Raw genomic sequence first — 12,925 nt, 5'->3', positions numbered from 1 at the left:
GCGGACCCCTTCTCCGGGCCGCGCGCCTTGTGCTGCTCCACGAGTTTAATGCAATTTAAACGTGGCCGGGGAGGGAAGGGTTAAACGTTATTTTAAATATTCATGTTATTGTTTTAAAGTTGTAAACATGTGGCTTCTAGGTTGAAGTCAGTTGCCTCTTATGGAGCAAATGTACGCACCCTCCCTCCGTTAATTACTCACATTTCCAAGCACCCCTTTCCCTAGCCCTTCCAAAAATGTAAGAATTTATTTTTTAAAAATTTCGGTAGGGACTGAGTCTCTGATTTGTGTTCTCGTTCCATTTGGGGCTTTAAAACTCTTGAGTGCCTTCTTGACAAGAAATCTTAAACTTTTTTCCCCCTTAAAAATATTGGAAAATGTAAATTACTTTTTGAAAAAAGTTGGTTACCTTTACCCTAAATTCCCCCTGCCCACCTTTTTTTTTCTTTTCTTTCTTTCTTTCTTTTTTTCTTTTGGATAGGAATTGGAGGTAGGAAAATAACTGGATGCCTCTTGAGTTGGAATTTTTCCCTGGTGGCAAGGCATTTTGTGAGGAAAGGATTTGGTTGTTTTTGTTCCAAACCCTTCCAAGTCAAAAGTGCTATTCAGACTGTTTTTCTTCACTCTAAAATGGCTTCAAAATTCCCACCTCTGTAATTGGCTTTGCTTGCCTGCTGCCCTCTTTTCGGACAGGTTGGTTTCTTGCACTTAAGTTGGAAGGTTTATTCCTGTACAGCTGTCGGTTTCAGACTGAAATCATTGCTCATCCCAAATGTGTTTTTGTAACAGCTTGGATTGCTGCCCAAACTCGGGCATTGTGAGATTTATTTTAGATGAGTGGAGTGCTTCCCAGGGAATCGAAAACTCTATAAATGGGAATTATGTTCTTAATCATAAATTTTATAGGGGAAACTGACCCTAAAACTTGGGGTGTCTGTAATTCTATGCCCGATAAAAGAATCAATCTGGAGGTTTGTAAACCCTGGGAGCACATGTGAGTTTTTGCTTTAGCCCCAAGGCTTCCAACTTAGAAAGGCTTGTTCCAGAAACTTCACGCAGTTACCAAGTAACTAAATCACTAAATGCTAGTCATTTAGTGTGGTTTAACTTACTGTTTTAGTTCTGCAGTGAAATGGTAATGAGCGGTAGCAGAGTTTGTCAGTGATGTGTGTGTACCAGTTTGTTGGGCAAAAGGTTTGCTTTCTAGGAAACAGCACTGCATTAAAGCATCAGAGGAATTTTCCCAGTGCTCTTGTGAAGAAAACGAACTGTTCGGCGTGAAACAGCCGTTTTATTTTTCATGTTATATTCTTTTGTGAGATCTGTTAGTTTTGGGTCATGTTGTATACTTCTGGCTCAGAATAAAAAACAGTTTCTAAAATTAGATTTAGCTTCTAATGGATTTTATCAAATGCATTTGCATTCTTTTTCTTGCAAGGTTTCTATTAAGGGTTTTATTTTTCTATCTGAGATAGCAGAAGACGTCAAAGGGTTTTCCAGTCACTTTAGCTAGGAACTCTAATTTAGCAACTATACTGCGTCCAAGTTGATAGATCAAGTGTCTAGAAGTGCTTTTCTCCTAATGCTGCGTGCTGAAAAAACCTTTGGGACTTAATTGTGCGAGATGGCACTGTGTCAAGTAAGCCTGACGGCCCCTAGTTCTTTCTATGAAACCACAGTTATAATACTCCAGACTTCAGATCTTTTTCCTTAGAGGATGTCTGTGATGGTGTAGCCACTTTTTAAAATGATTTATTCTGGCTCTGCTTCCCTAAAGGACAATGTATCATGACCCCAAATCACTGCTTCCCTGTGATTTCAGCCCTTACTGGTTTTTTCACTCCCATGTATAGGCTTGATTCTTGGCAGGTACCCATCAGAATTGTTAGATTGACGTCTTTCTGTTTTGGTGATGCCTAGGTGGATCTGTAAAGAAACCAGCAGACTAGGAGAGGGAGGGGAAGGCGCTAACCTAACCGTGCAGTGTGTGCACCCGAGAACCATGTCGGTACGGGAATCCTTTAACCCTGAGAGTCACGAATTGGACAAGAGCTTCCGGCTGACCAGGTTCACTGAGTTGAAGGGCACGGGCTGCAAAGTGCCCCAAGATGTCCTACAGAAGTTGCTGGAGTCCTTGCAAGAGAACCACTTCCAAGAAGACGAGCAGTTCCTGGGAGCAGTGATGCCAAGGCTTGGTATGTAAGCTTCAGCAGCTTGACAGCTTCTTCTGCAGGGAGAGCATGTTGGCCTGCAATCCAGCTAAGGAGCCAGTGACTAGACCTGTGTTTTGTTGGTGTTTTTAATTTTTTTTTAAGTTTCTGTGAGAAGGAGTCAAACAGCAAAGCAATGGTAACTGTGTTAAGTCGTTGTGACTTCTTTGGAGGAAGTACCGGAAAAATATCCAGAAATGCACTCTAACAGTTTTTAAACTATTAAGCGTGCCATTGGGACAAATATATTACAGGAAAAACATACTCTTATTAAATTGAATTTTCTGGTTACCTGAGGATTAAGCAGAAAACTCTTTATACCTTTATCTTAAAATCATCCTTAAAATGTTTCTGTTCTCTTCCTTGCCCTAGGAAAGGTGACATTGTAAGCATCAGTGTGCAGGACTGAGAGCAGTGATTGGGTGGGTGGAATAAGAGGGTATGGGGAGTCGCTTAGGAGGGTGCTCTGCAGTATGTCATTTGAATGAAACACAACCACCACCACCACCACCAACCACCACCCCCTCAAAAAAAAAAAAAAACTGCTCCAGACTGGACTGAATCTGTACTGGACCCCAGGACAGCGTCTGCAGTGGTTTAAGAAAAAACTAAATTCCTGGTGTCATTAGTGCTGTGCCTTTTCCCAAGTAGAGAGCTCACAAAGAAATTCTAGGCTATTGGGATATTGTTTATTAGCTGTTATTGTGTGGCTTGCTCAGTGCATGATGCAAGGTCAAGATGACTTTACCTTTGAGAGTTTGGTATGTATTCTGGGAGTTCGGATATTATGTAATTCAGTTTTTATTGCCTTTATTTGCCCATCTTTTCATCATAGAGTCCTGTCTTACAGCACTGGTTTTCACCCCAGGGCACTCCTTTCTTCCCTGATGTACAAAGCAGCCTCTCTTTGGGTGAGAGGGAGGGACGCTTAGACCCCATCCTCCAGTGGCTGATGTCTAAGCTGTGGAGAGGTATCTCGTGAGTGAGTTGGGTTATATGTCAGCTTATTTGTCAAGAAATCAGAATATGCCAAGAAAGCTCTTACATAACTTTGCCAAAGAGAATAAGCAAAAGCAAATGAAATAAGACGTGACGGATAATGTAATGATTCTGTTCCAAAGGTCCCCACTGATCTTTAGCTGATTAGCTCATCTTTAAGTGGGTGGATAGGGGTGGGGTCATTTGCCCCCTCCAGCAGCCCCAGGGGGCTCAGGGAGATCAGGTAACTCTTTCTACCTCACACAGCTGGGGTCAGGACTGGGACCCACTGCGCCTACCTCCACCACACTGCTTGTCGTCTGGTTGCTAAGTCCAGCTGTGGTAGAAGTGGGTGAAGGGCTGCTTCAGCCCTAACTCTTTGTGGTAAAAGTTACCCCTCTTTTACAGGGAAGGGAAAGAGGCAAGGAAAGGGCCTTTTAAACACAGATATGAGAACTCAAAGGCGCGTAGTAGCTTTTGAGAAGTAAATGAAAGCTGTGCATCTTTTCCCAGGGAAATGCACTTCTGCAAAATTTTGGCATCCTCTAAGGGTAGACAGACCCTGGGTTGCAGCAGAGGTGCTGAAGGATGCTCTGTTTTAAACCTGGTGCAGAAGTGGCCTAGCGGCCAGAGCTGAGTTTGGGATCAGATCTACCTTACATGACCCTCTGAGCCCCCATGTCCTAATCTAAAATGAGCATGGCAGTGAACTCTGACAGCTTTTAACTGTGTCCATGCGTATTCGATGTATCCTAACCAAAGAAATGTTGAAATGTGTGTCTTAGAGCACAGTACCTATGCCACGGGTACTTTGAGAGTTATCGAGTATTGGTTGTTGGTGGTCATGTATGATGTGAGTTATTTTTCTCGATGCATGGTTTCAATCTTGCCCCATACCAAAAGACAAAATAACTCCTAGGAGTCCCCATTGTCTCCTGCTAATGAACTATAAGCCGCTCCATCTGGTGTTTAGGCTTCCCGCGCTCTCACACTTTCCTTTGTTCCCGCTTGCCCTCTACCTCTCTTTCTTTGGAGACCCTAGTTTTTCAAGGCCCGTGGCTCCTCTGGTGCTCCCCTCCTCTTCCTCGAAACTTGGTGGGTGATTTATAAGCCAATCACTATAAACCAGCACTGTCGGAAAGAGATATTTCTTGAGCCACATGTATAATTTTAAATTGATATGTGTAAATGTGAATTTTAAAACATACATGAAAAGAATCAGGTAGAATTCTAATAGATTTTGTTTAACCCAATGTATTAAAAAACCTTTCTATGGGTAACTAATGCGTAACATTATTAAGGAGATGTTCTTTTTTTTTTTATTCACATTAAGTGTTCAAATCTGGGGTGCACTTTACAATCACAGTGCATCTCAATTGGAAATGGCCACATTTCCAGTGCCACCAGCACGGGTGGCTGCAGTTGCCTTATTGGGCAGCACAGCTGTAGCTTCACTCTAATAGTTTGCCACGGACACGAAAGAGGAAACGTGGATGTTGTGAGCTTCCTTTCAGCCCTAGGAACATGGTCAGCATCATCAGTGAAAATGCCCTGATGAGGGGACTGGCCAAGTGCGCATAGAAATCAAATGCTTCACAAATGACCTGCATTTCATGCAGATTTAAGAGGACCCAGAGTAGAGACATTAGAAGCTAGCATTCAGCACCTGTTTTGTTTTTTGTTTTTTTTTTTACTTTTAATTGGGGAGTTTAATCCATTTACATTCAGTGTTATTACTTTGAAGGCATTTATTGAATAAGCAATCTTATCCTTTGGTTTATGTTTGTCAGATATGTTTTCCTCTCTCTCTTAATGTCCTTTAATGTACCCATACTGAATCTCTTTAGTATTGAACCTTTATCCATATCTCTCTCTCCTTTCTTTGTTTCTCTGGCAGTAGGGCTCCCCTTAGTATCTCCAGTAGGGCCAGTCTGCTTTTAGCAAATTCTCTCAGCATTTGTTTGTGAAAAATTTAAGCTCTCCCTCAAATTTGAAGGAGAGCTTTGCTGGATAAAGAATTCTTGGTTGGCAGTTTTTCTCTCTCAGAATTTTAAATATGTCATGCCACTGCCTTCTTGCCTCCATGGTGGCTGCTGAGTAGTCACTACTTAGTCTTATGCTGTTTCCTTTGTAAGTGGTCAGCACCTGTTTTTAAATAACTGTCCTGTCATTTAAATGAAAGCCCACAGGAAAGAAAACTGTTTGCTGTTTTTCCAAGCAAATAGGAATACACGCAGAATTCCAGTTGTGGGAGTTTTTGATTTAAGGAGAATCCATATGAATTTGAGCACAGTTTCGTCTAGCTCCACCTACATGCTGGAGGACACTGGGGTGAAACTTCCAAGAGGCTGTGGGCAGGTCCCCATTAGGTGATGGTCCCCCACACTCTCGTCTAAGACAAATGAAAATGACCACTAAGGAAATCTGTCCCCTTGCTTCATATTTGTGAGACTTGCCGTTCTGAAACTTGATTCTCGGTTTCCTAAACTGTGGATCTTCCATCAAGAGTTTCTGCTTTGCCATCTCATTTAGTGAAAAAAAAGAAAAAAAGAAAAAAAAAAGCCTATCTTCACAGGGTATGTGGCTTTTTATTAAACTTCAAGAACAGGAAAACGAAGGAGCCTGCATGGCCTGTCACCTTGCTCGGCATGTCTCAGGGATAGGTGTGGCCCCGCAGTGTTGCCCACACACACACACACACACACACACACACACACCTTGCAGTGTGACTCATTTGTTCTTGTTTCATTTGGGATTCTGAAGTCAGAGGGTAGAACCAACGTGCTTCCTTCTGATTCTGCATCTGCCTTGGGGTTACTCGTCAGCAAGACAGAAGAACCCCAGGAGATGCCTGACGGCTTTTTAAGAAGTGGCCACAGCTTGCTTGGTGGGAAGGCCCCCCGCACTCGTGAACCGTCTGCATTTCAGGCCACTTTTACAGCGGCTGATCTTAGCTCAAAACTGACTTCAAGGGGAAGGAATGGTTTCTCACCAGCCTATTAGTTGCCTGTAATGTCTTTCTAAATTTTTGGAGTCAGTTTTTAATAAACTGAAGTATTTTGCTCACAGGCTTCCTAAGAATTTTTTTTTTAAGTAGACAGAAGGTGAACTTTGGGCCATTCCCTCCCTGCTCATGTTATAAGTTTGCAAAGGTGGCATTTATGTGTTTTTTTACTTAGGGGAATAACATGAAATTTCAAGATTTGCTCTTAAAAAAGTCTTCAGGGAACAGATGTGTCACAGAAGTGCTAGAGCTTTTTAGGTACATGCTTGATTGGATATTAGGAATCCCTGCCTGGCTTTGCCACTTTGATTTTTGACTAAAATGTAGAAGTAGTAGCACATTTTGGATGTGTACAAACTTTACAGTTTGTCTGCTGGGGAAATAAAATGATGCCTAAACATTTACTCAGAGTAGCTCTTCATAAAATAATTCTAGTTTACTTACACTTTTTTTCTGTTCAAAGAAATTATGTGTCGTCCCAGTCACTGATGCAGTAATACAAAGGAAGGCTTTTATTCAGGCTGTCACCAACATCTAAAAATGGTGGTATCTTGCAGTTGAGTCTTGGTGACTAACACAGTTTTACTCTTATCTTCTGTCTTAAGCTGGTTACGGTTCACATTTATTTCAGTTACGCTTCTCGATAGGAAACACATTGCATCTCCAGCAGCACGCGATGCCCATAAGCATCTTACGCAAAACTGCCATTGCCCCCGCCGCAGTCCTGACGGTAAGCGTGCAGTGGCCCCTGCCTTTGTGTGATGCCAGTCTCCGTCTCCGCAGGCATTGGGATGGACACATGCGTCATCCCACTGAGGCACGGTGGCCTTTCCCTGGTGCAGACCACGGACTACATTTACCCCATTGTAGACGACCCTTACATGATGGTAAGTTTGACCAGCTTCTGTCTGGAACTGCTCATTCCTTTGCTTTGGTTGTGGCCTGGGTTCTGTATGTGTGTGGATTTGGATTTGGTTTTTTGGTCATAATGAGATCATGCTCACCCCACCCCTGTCTTAACTCGCCTCCCACCCCATTGCAGTTTGGTGTATCCCTTGCACACTCCTGGTGTGAGCGCTGGTGGAAATGGGGATTTATGTCTGCATAAGGACACCTGGTGTTCCAGGAGAATGTCTGGGGACAGGCATTTTTGTAGTTTTCCTCTATCTTTCCTTGTCTCTTTCTTTGATGTTTATGAACTTTGCCACTCCTGGATTTCTGGCTGGAGATGTTGCCACCCTCTGTAGTAGGACTGACTGATGGTCCTAAGTTTTTTCTCCCAGAAGTAAAGGAGCTTAGCATCTCATCATAGCTAAGACTTCTCGATCATTTGTTCTGATTTCTGTCCCCTTCCCAATACACACACACACACACACACACACTGTGTACACTATGTCCCTGAACCATTGAATAAAAGTCCTAGATACCGATCTCAACACTGCTCAGATGTGTTTCCCAACTGCCATGTGTGGTTGCAGTTGGCCATTCTTTCATCAACCAGCCTTTCACCCTACCACCTATCAGCCAAGAGGTGCCAGTGATGAGATTGGGAAGATCCCATTTGTCATAAGATGCCAGGTGCCCACCCTGTGTGGCAAGGACACGGGACAAGCTGCATGTATCAGGGCTGAGGCTGTGAGGTGACTAAATGATGGGGTCCACCTCTCAGGTGACACGTAAACAGCTTATTAGAAACTGTTTCTCCCCACAAGTCCATCTTGAGACTGGTTACTCCTGGAAAAGCACACTGGAAGATGGGCAGGTGTGCAGCACCCCAAGCCGCACCTGACGAGGCAGGAGACATGGCTAGAACCAGAATGCATGCTTTTTCCAGCAGCTTAAGAGAACCCCTAGCTGAGGGGCAGTGAGTCGCTGTAACTGAGCCAGTGGTGGCACTGCCAAGTTGCAGACCACCTCTTGGCTCGGTATTGTTAAAAGAGGGTCTGCAGGAGGCTGAGCTGCCTTGCCAGTCTGCCAGGAATCCGTGTGAAATATACCCAAGCAATTAGAAACTATCAAAAATGATAATACTTTGAAGTTTGATTATCCTTCCGTCAGAAAAAGAACTTTTTTTTTTTTTTCTTTATTGCCTATAAAAAATAATAGTCTAGGCAAGGCAACTTTAAATATTAAGAATCTCAAAAGGCAGGCAATAAATCTTTACCACATTGCAGTTGAATACTTTTTTAAAGTTCCCAGTAAAGTGATATGTTACTAGGAAATGGTTCTGTTTTTCTTTAGGAAACAGTTTGACTTTGGGCCTAGAAGTTTTTTATTCTATTTTTTGTTTGTTTTCTTCTCAAACAAGATGATTATCTTCTATAGCCTCAAAAAGCAGCTAAAAATGTCTCAATCCAGGTGTATCAAAACCATCTCCTCTATAACCTCTAGACTAAGTTACGTCAACATTTTTTAGAATATATTCAGGGTAGGTGACTGTTTGCAAGATTGCTTGAGGACAGTTGTTTTCAAACTTTTTCACTCCATAGCTCTACCTCCCAAACCATCATTTGCAACGTTGCTTTTTCCCTGACCCCAACCCCACTGGTCTGTCTAAAAATTGCAGACGCCTCCTATTGTTTAGAATGGGAAAGGAATGGCTGAGAAATAGCGAGAGGCCTGGTGGTTCTGGAGCCGTGGGTGGGCTCCTGGCCCACGTAGCAGCCCTCCAGGATCGGTTGCTGCCATTCCCTGGAAAACCCCGCATTCTCCGTGGGGACTGCTCCGTGGACCCGCCCTGGGTCTGCCGGTGGAGAGCCCCTTTCTCACAGGTCCCCTCTCCCCCCAGGGCAGGATAGCCTGTGCCAATGTCCTCAGCGACCTCTACGCAATGGGGGTCACAGAATGCGACAACATGCTCATGCTCCTTGGGATCAGCAATAAGATGACCGACAGGGTGAGTCCCACCATTGCCAGGAGACCTGCCTTCCCATCCCCACAGCCAGCGCTAGGCCGCCTGGTGTCCCACGTACCTCCAGCTCTGCACTCTGGGCAGTTACCGGTTAAGGTTAAGATGAGAGACTGGCCAGTCTGCCTCTCCCAGCAACCTCTGGCTTCCCTCTACTTGTGGATGCAACCCAAGACTTTGTTCTTGGTTTTGTTCATGTTCTTGAAGGCTTAGGCCACAATAGTGATGGTACCTTGGTGCTGGCCAGGCCTGGGGATTGGGCACAGCGAAGGGGCAGGGGAGAAGGTCACAGCGAGGGTCTCAGTGAGGGGCCGGGGGGTGGGGTCACACTTGTTCAGTTCTGTTTCATCACCTAGCAATGTGCTCATATCCTTTACCTCTATACCTGTTCTTTGAACCAGAGATGAAATGCTGTTTAGATTATTCTTGACAGGTGCTGGTTTTTGTAGGTTTGCCCTACTTCACTGAAATCAGGAGTTCTAAGTAGGCCTCTCCCGGCCTGTGTGACATGGCCATCCTTATGCAGTGCCATTGGGAGGGCTCTCCTGGGAGAGTCTGCATGGAGTGGGGAAGGGACACGTATTAAGCTGTTTGGAGATTCTTAAGGACCATTAAATGGCAGCTTCAGTGGACCCAATCCCGCTACAGTTTTTACTTCTCCATGATCTGGGCCTCATTCATGTTGTAATCCAGAACATCTTCCAGCCTTTTTTGTAAAATGCTCCCTCACTTTTGTATCCCCTGCCCTGACTGTAAACTTTCAGGGCTTCCTTTATGATTTTATGATCCTTTTTATTATGGCTGCAGATGTAAACCTTCTTTTCAGGGTTTTGAACTGAATTACTTGACTTTTAATTTGTATCCTTTTAAACCCTAGGAAAGGGATAAAGTGATGCCCCTAATTATACAGGGTTTTAAAGACGCGGCGGAGGAAGCAGGGACTTCAGTAACAGGTGGTCAAACAGTATTAAACCCCTGGATTGTTTTAGGGGGAGTTGCCACGACTGTCTGCCAGCCCAACGAGTTCATCATGTAAGTCGATTTTTGTTTCCTGTCACCTGGCCTGTATGTCTCTCTCTCTCAATAGCTTTGTTGACATATGATTCACATATCACACAGTTCACCTATTTAAAATGTGTGAATCTGGTTTTTCATTTGTTTGCGGAGTTGTGCGGCCGTCATTGTAATCGCTTTTGGAACATGTGCATCACCCCAGCAGGAGACTCCATATCTGAGCTGTCACTCCTCATCGCATTCCCTCCATCCTGGGTTCTTTCATTTTGCTTAATATTGGCTTAGTATTTTTCAGGTTCATCTATATTGTAGCATGCATAGGCACATCTTCTTTTTTTAAAAAACGTTTACTTTTAGTTTTTTAGATTTTCGTTTGAGATACAGTTCATTTAAAATTCAACATTTCAGCCTATAGAGTTCAGTGGTTTTAGTAATTACAAGATTGTGCATCCATCACCCTGATGCAATTCCAGAGCGTTCTGTCACCCTAAAAAGAAACTCCATTCCTGTTGGCAGCCAGTTCCCAATTTCCATTCCCCCTTCCCCAGCCGCTGGCAACCACGAATCTGCCTGCCTCTGGATTTGCCTGACTGGACATTTCACACAGATGGACTCATATACGTGACCCTTTGTGTCTGGCTTCTTTCTCTTTGTATGTCTTCAAGATTCTTTCATATTTGTTGCTGAATAATAACCCATTGTGTGGATATGCCACCACCTTTTGTGTATCTGTCAGTTGATGGACTTTGAGTTGTTCCCATTTTTGGCTGTCATGAGTAATGGCTGCCGGGAACATTCACGTACAGGGTTTTGTGTAGACGTAAGTTCAGTTCTCTGACATTTTGAAGCTCTGTATATCTTCTTTGGAGATGTTTCTCTGAACACAAGTAGTCACTTTCCATTCTTGAAGTCTTGTTTTGAAAAGCCATCTTATTCTATTTTCTGAAGGAAGTAGGAAAGCTCCTTCCTATTAATTAATTTTTTGAACAGGTGGCATATTCACATGGTTCAGAATTGAAAAGATACAAAAAGACCTACCAGACAAAGTCCCTCCAAAGTCACCAACATCTCTCACCAGAGGCAACCACCTTTACCAGCTTTGAGTATTTTTAACCATTCTACTGTTGGCATTTAGTTAATTTTCAATTATTTATCTTCTGAGTAAGGTTGAACATAATTTCATATGTTCATATCTTTAGCCATTTTTTTTAATTGCTGGAAGCTCATTTTAGAGCCATTTTCTAGCAACTTTCCTGTTAAGGATCTTGCATTTTACTTACATGACGGTTTTCTTTTCCTAGGCTTTATGTCAGGGGCTCTCAAACTCCACTTGGTGGGGCAAAAGTCCATTTGTCTCGCTGATTCCAGTTTTGCAGCAGAAAAAGAACTTAATAATAGCAAAAAATTGGGGTGACAAAAATAATAAAATAAGCTTCAGGGAAATTTTTGTCAATAGAATGTGTTCACTTTATAAAAGATGAATATGTGTGATTATGTTTTGTAAAATAATGTTCACAAACGTAAAAATAACTTAATAATTTGATCACACTTAGAACATTGATATGTTGTATAAATTCATATGTTGCACGTAACCAGTGACGTACAAAACAAAGTATATTAGCTTTAAGGCATAGGTGATTCAGAGTTGAATTGAAGAACATGTATCTTAAAGGCTAGGTTTCAGAAAAAGTTTTTTTGTATATTGTCACAGAATTACATTTTTCAAAGCTAACAGTGGATACAAATATAGAATTAGTTGGAGAGTTAGATTTTTCTTTTTAACTTTTTATTTTGAAAAACTTTCAAATTTACAGGAGAGTTGCAAACATAATACAAAATGCATACAGAGAACTCCAGTATACCCCCACCCAGATCCCCAGATCTACTAACTTTTAACAGTTTGTCCCATTTGCTGTGTCATTCTGTCTGTCTGTCTTCGGAACATTTGAAAGTAGTGTGTACATCATGTTCCTTGGCCCCTTAACACTTCCCTGTACACTTACTAAGAAAATGGATATTGGCTTATGTAACCACTTCACATTTAGTTTAAAGCTTACTAAGTCTACATTCTAGTTTTCTAGTTTTTTCATGTGTCCCAGCAATGTCCTTTGGGGCCTTTTCTTAATTGTTAGGTCCAAACCAGGATCATTTATTACATTTAATTATCATTGTCTCTTTAGTTGCTCTTTTTTTAATTTTTTAATTGTGGGAAACATGCATACAACAAACTTTTTCATCTCACCGACCCCCAAGCACACCGTTCAGTGGGATTCATCACACTCACAATGTTGTGCTGCCCTCGCCGTCATCCATTTCCAGAACTCCCATCACCCCACACAGCATCTCTGCACCTGTGCTGCAGTGAGCCCCCATTCCCTCACCCCCTACCCTAGTGACCTCTCCTGTTTTCTGTGAATTGGCATATTCTTGCTCTTTGATGTAAGTGGAATCATATAATATCTGTCCCTTTGTTGTCAGACTCACTTCACTCAACATGATGTCTTCAGGGTTCATCCATGTTGACACATGCATCCAAACTTCATTATTACAATTGAATTGTGTGTATGAACCACATTTTGCTTATCCATGCAACTGTGAATAATGCTGCTGTGAACATCTGTGTGCAAATATCTGAGTCCCTGCTTTCAGTTCCTTTGGGTATACACCTAGATGTGCGATTGCCAGGTCATATGGTAATTCTGTACTTAACTTTCTGAGGAACTGTCAAACTGTGGCTGCAGCATTTACATTCCCATCAGCAATGTACTAAGGTTCTTATTTCTCTGCATCCTCACCAGCACTTTATTTTCT

At 42.6% G+C, this 12,925-nt stretch overlaps 1 protein-coding gene across 3 annotated transcripts in view; it reads left to right on the top strand.

The window, feature by feature from the left end:
• SEPHS1 (selenophosphate synthetase 1) overlaps positions 1 to 12,925 on the top strand; it is a 28,121-nt gene that overhangs the window by 1,357 nt on the left and 13,839 nt on the right. For 2 of the 3 annotated variants that reach the window (XM_037847030.1, XM_037847032.1), the window contains exons 2-5: positions 1,921 to 2,195; positions 6,976 to 7,079; positions 8,981 to 9,088; positions 9,978 to 10,132. In XM_037847030.1, coding sequence (XP_037702958.1) covers positions 1,921 to 2,195; positions 6,976 to 7,079; positions 8,981 to 9,088; positions 9,978 to 10,132 — 642 coding nt within the window. The remainder of the gene's footprint in view (positions 1 to 1,920; positions 2,196 to 6,975; positions 7,080 to 8,980; positions 9,089 to 9,977; positions 10,133 to 12,925) is intronic. The other variant, XM_037847031.1, reaches the window with a different exon arrangement.

The sequence above is a fragment of the Choloepus didactylus genome, chromosome 8 (genome assembly GCF_015220235.1).
Source record: "Choloepus didactylus isolate mChoDid1 chromosome 8, mChoDid1.pri, whole genome shotgun sequence".
Classification (NCBI taxonomy): Eukaryota; Metazoa; Chordata; class Mammalia; order Pilosa; family Megalonychidae; genus Choloepus; species Choloepus didactylus.
This window is presented reverse-complemented; position numbering and strand designations above follow the sequence as displayed.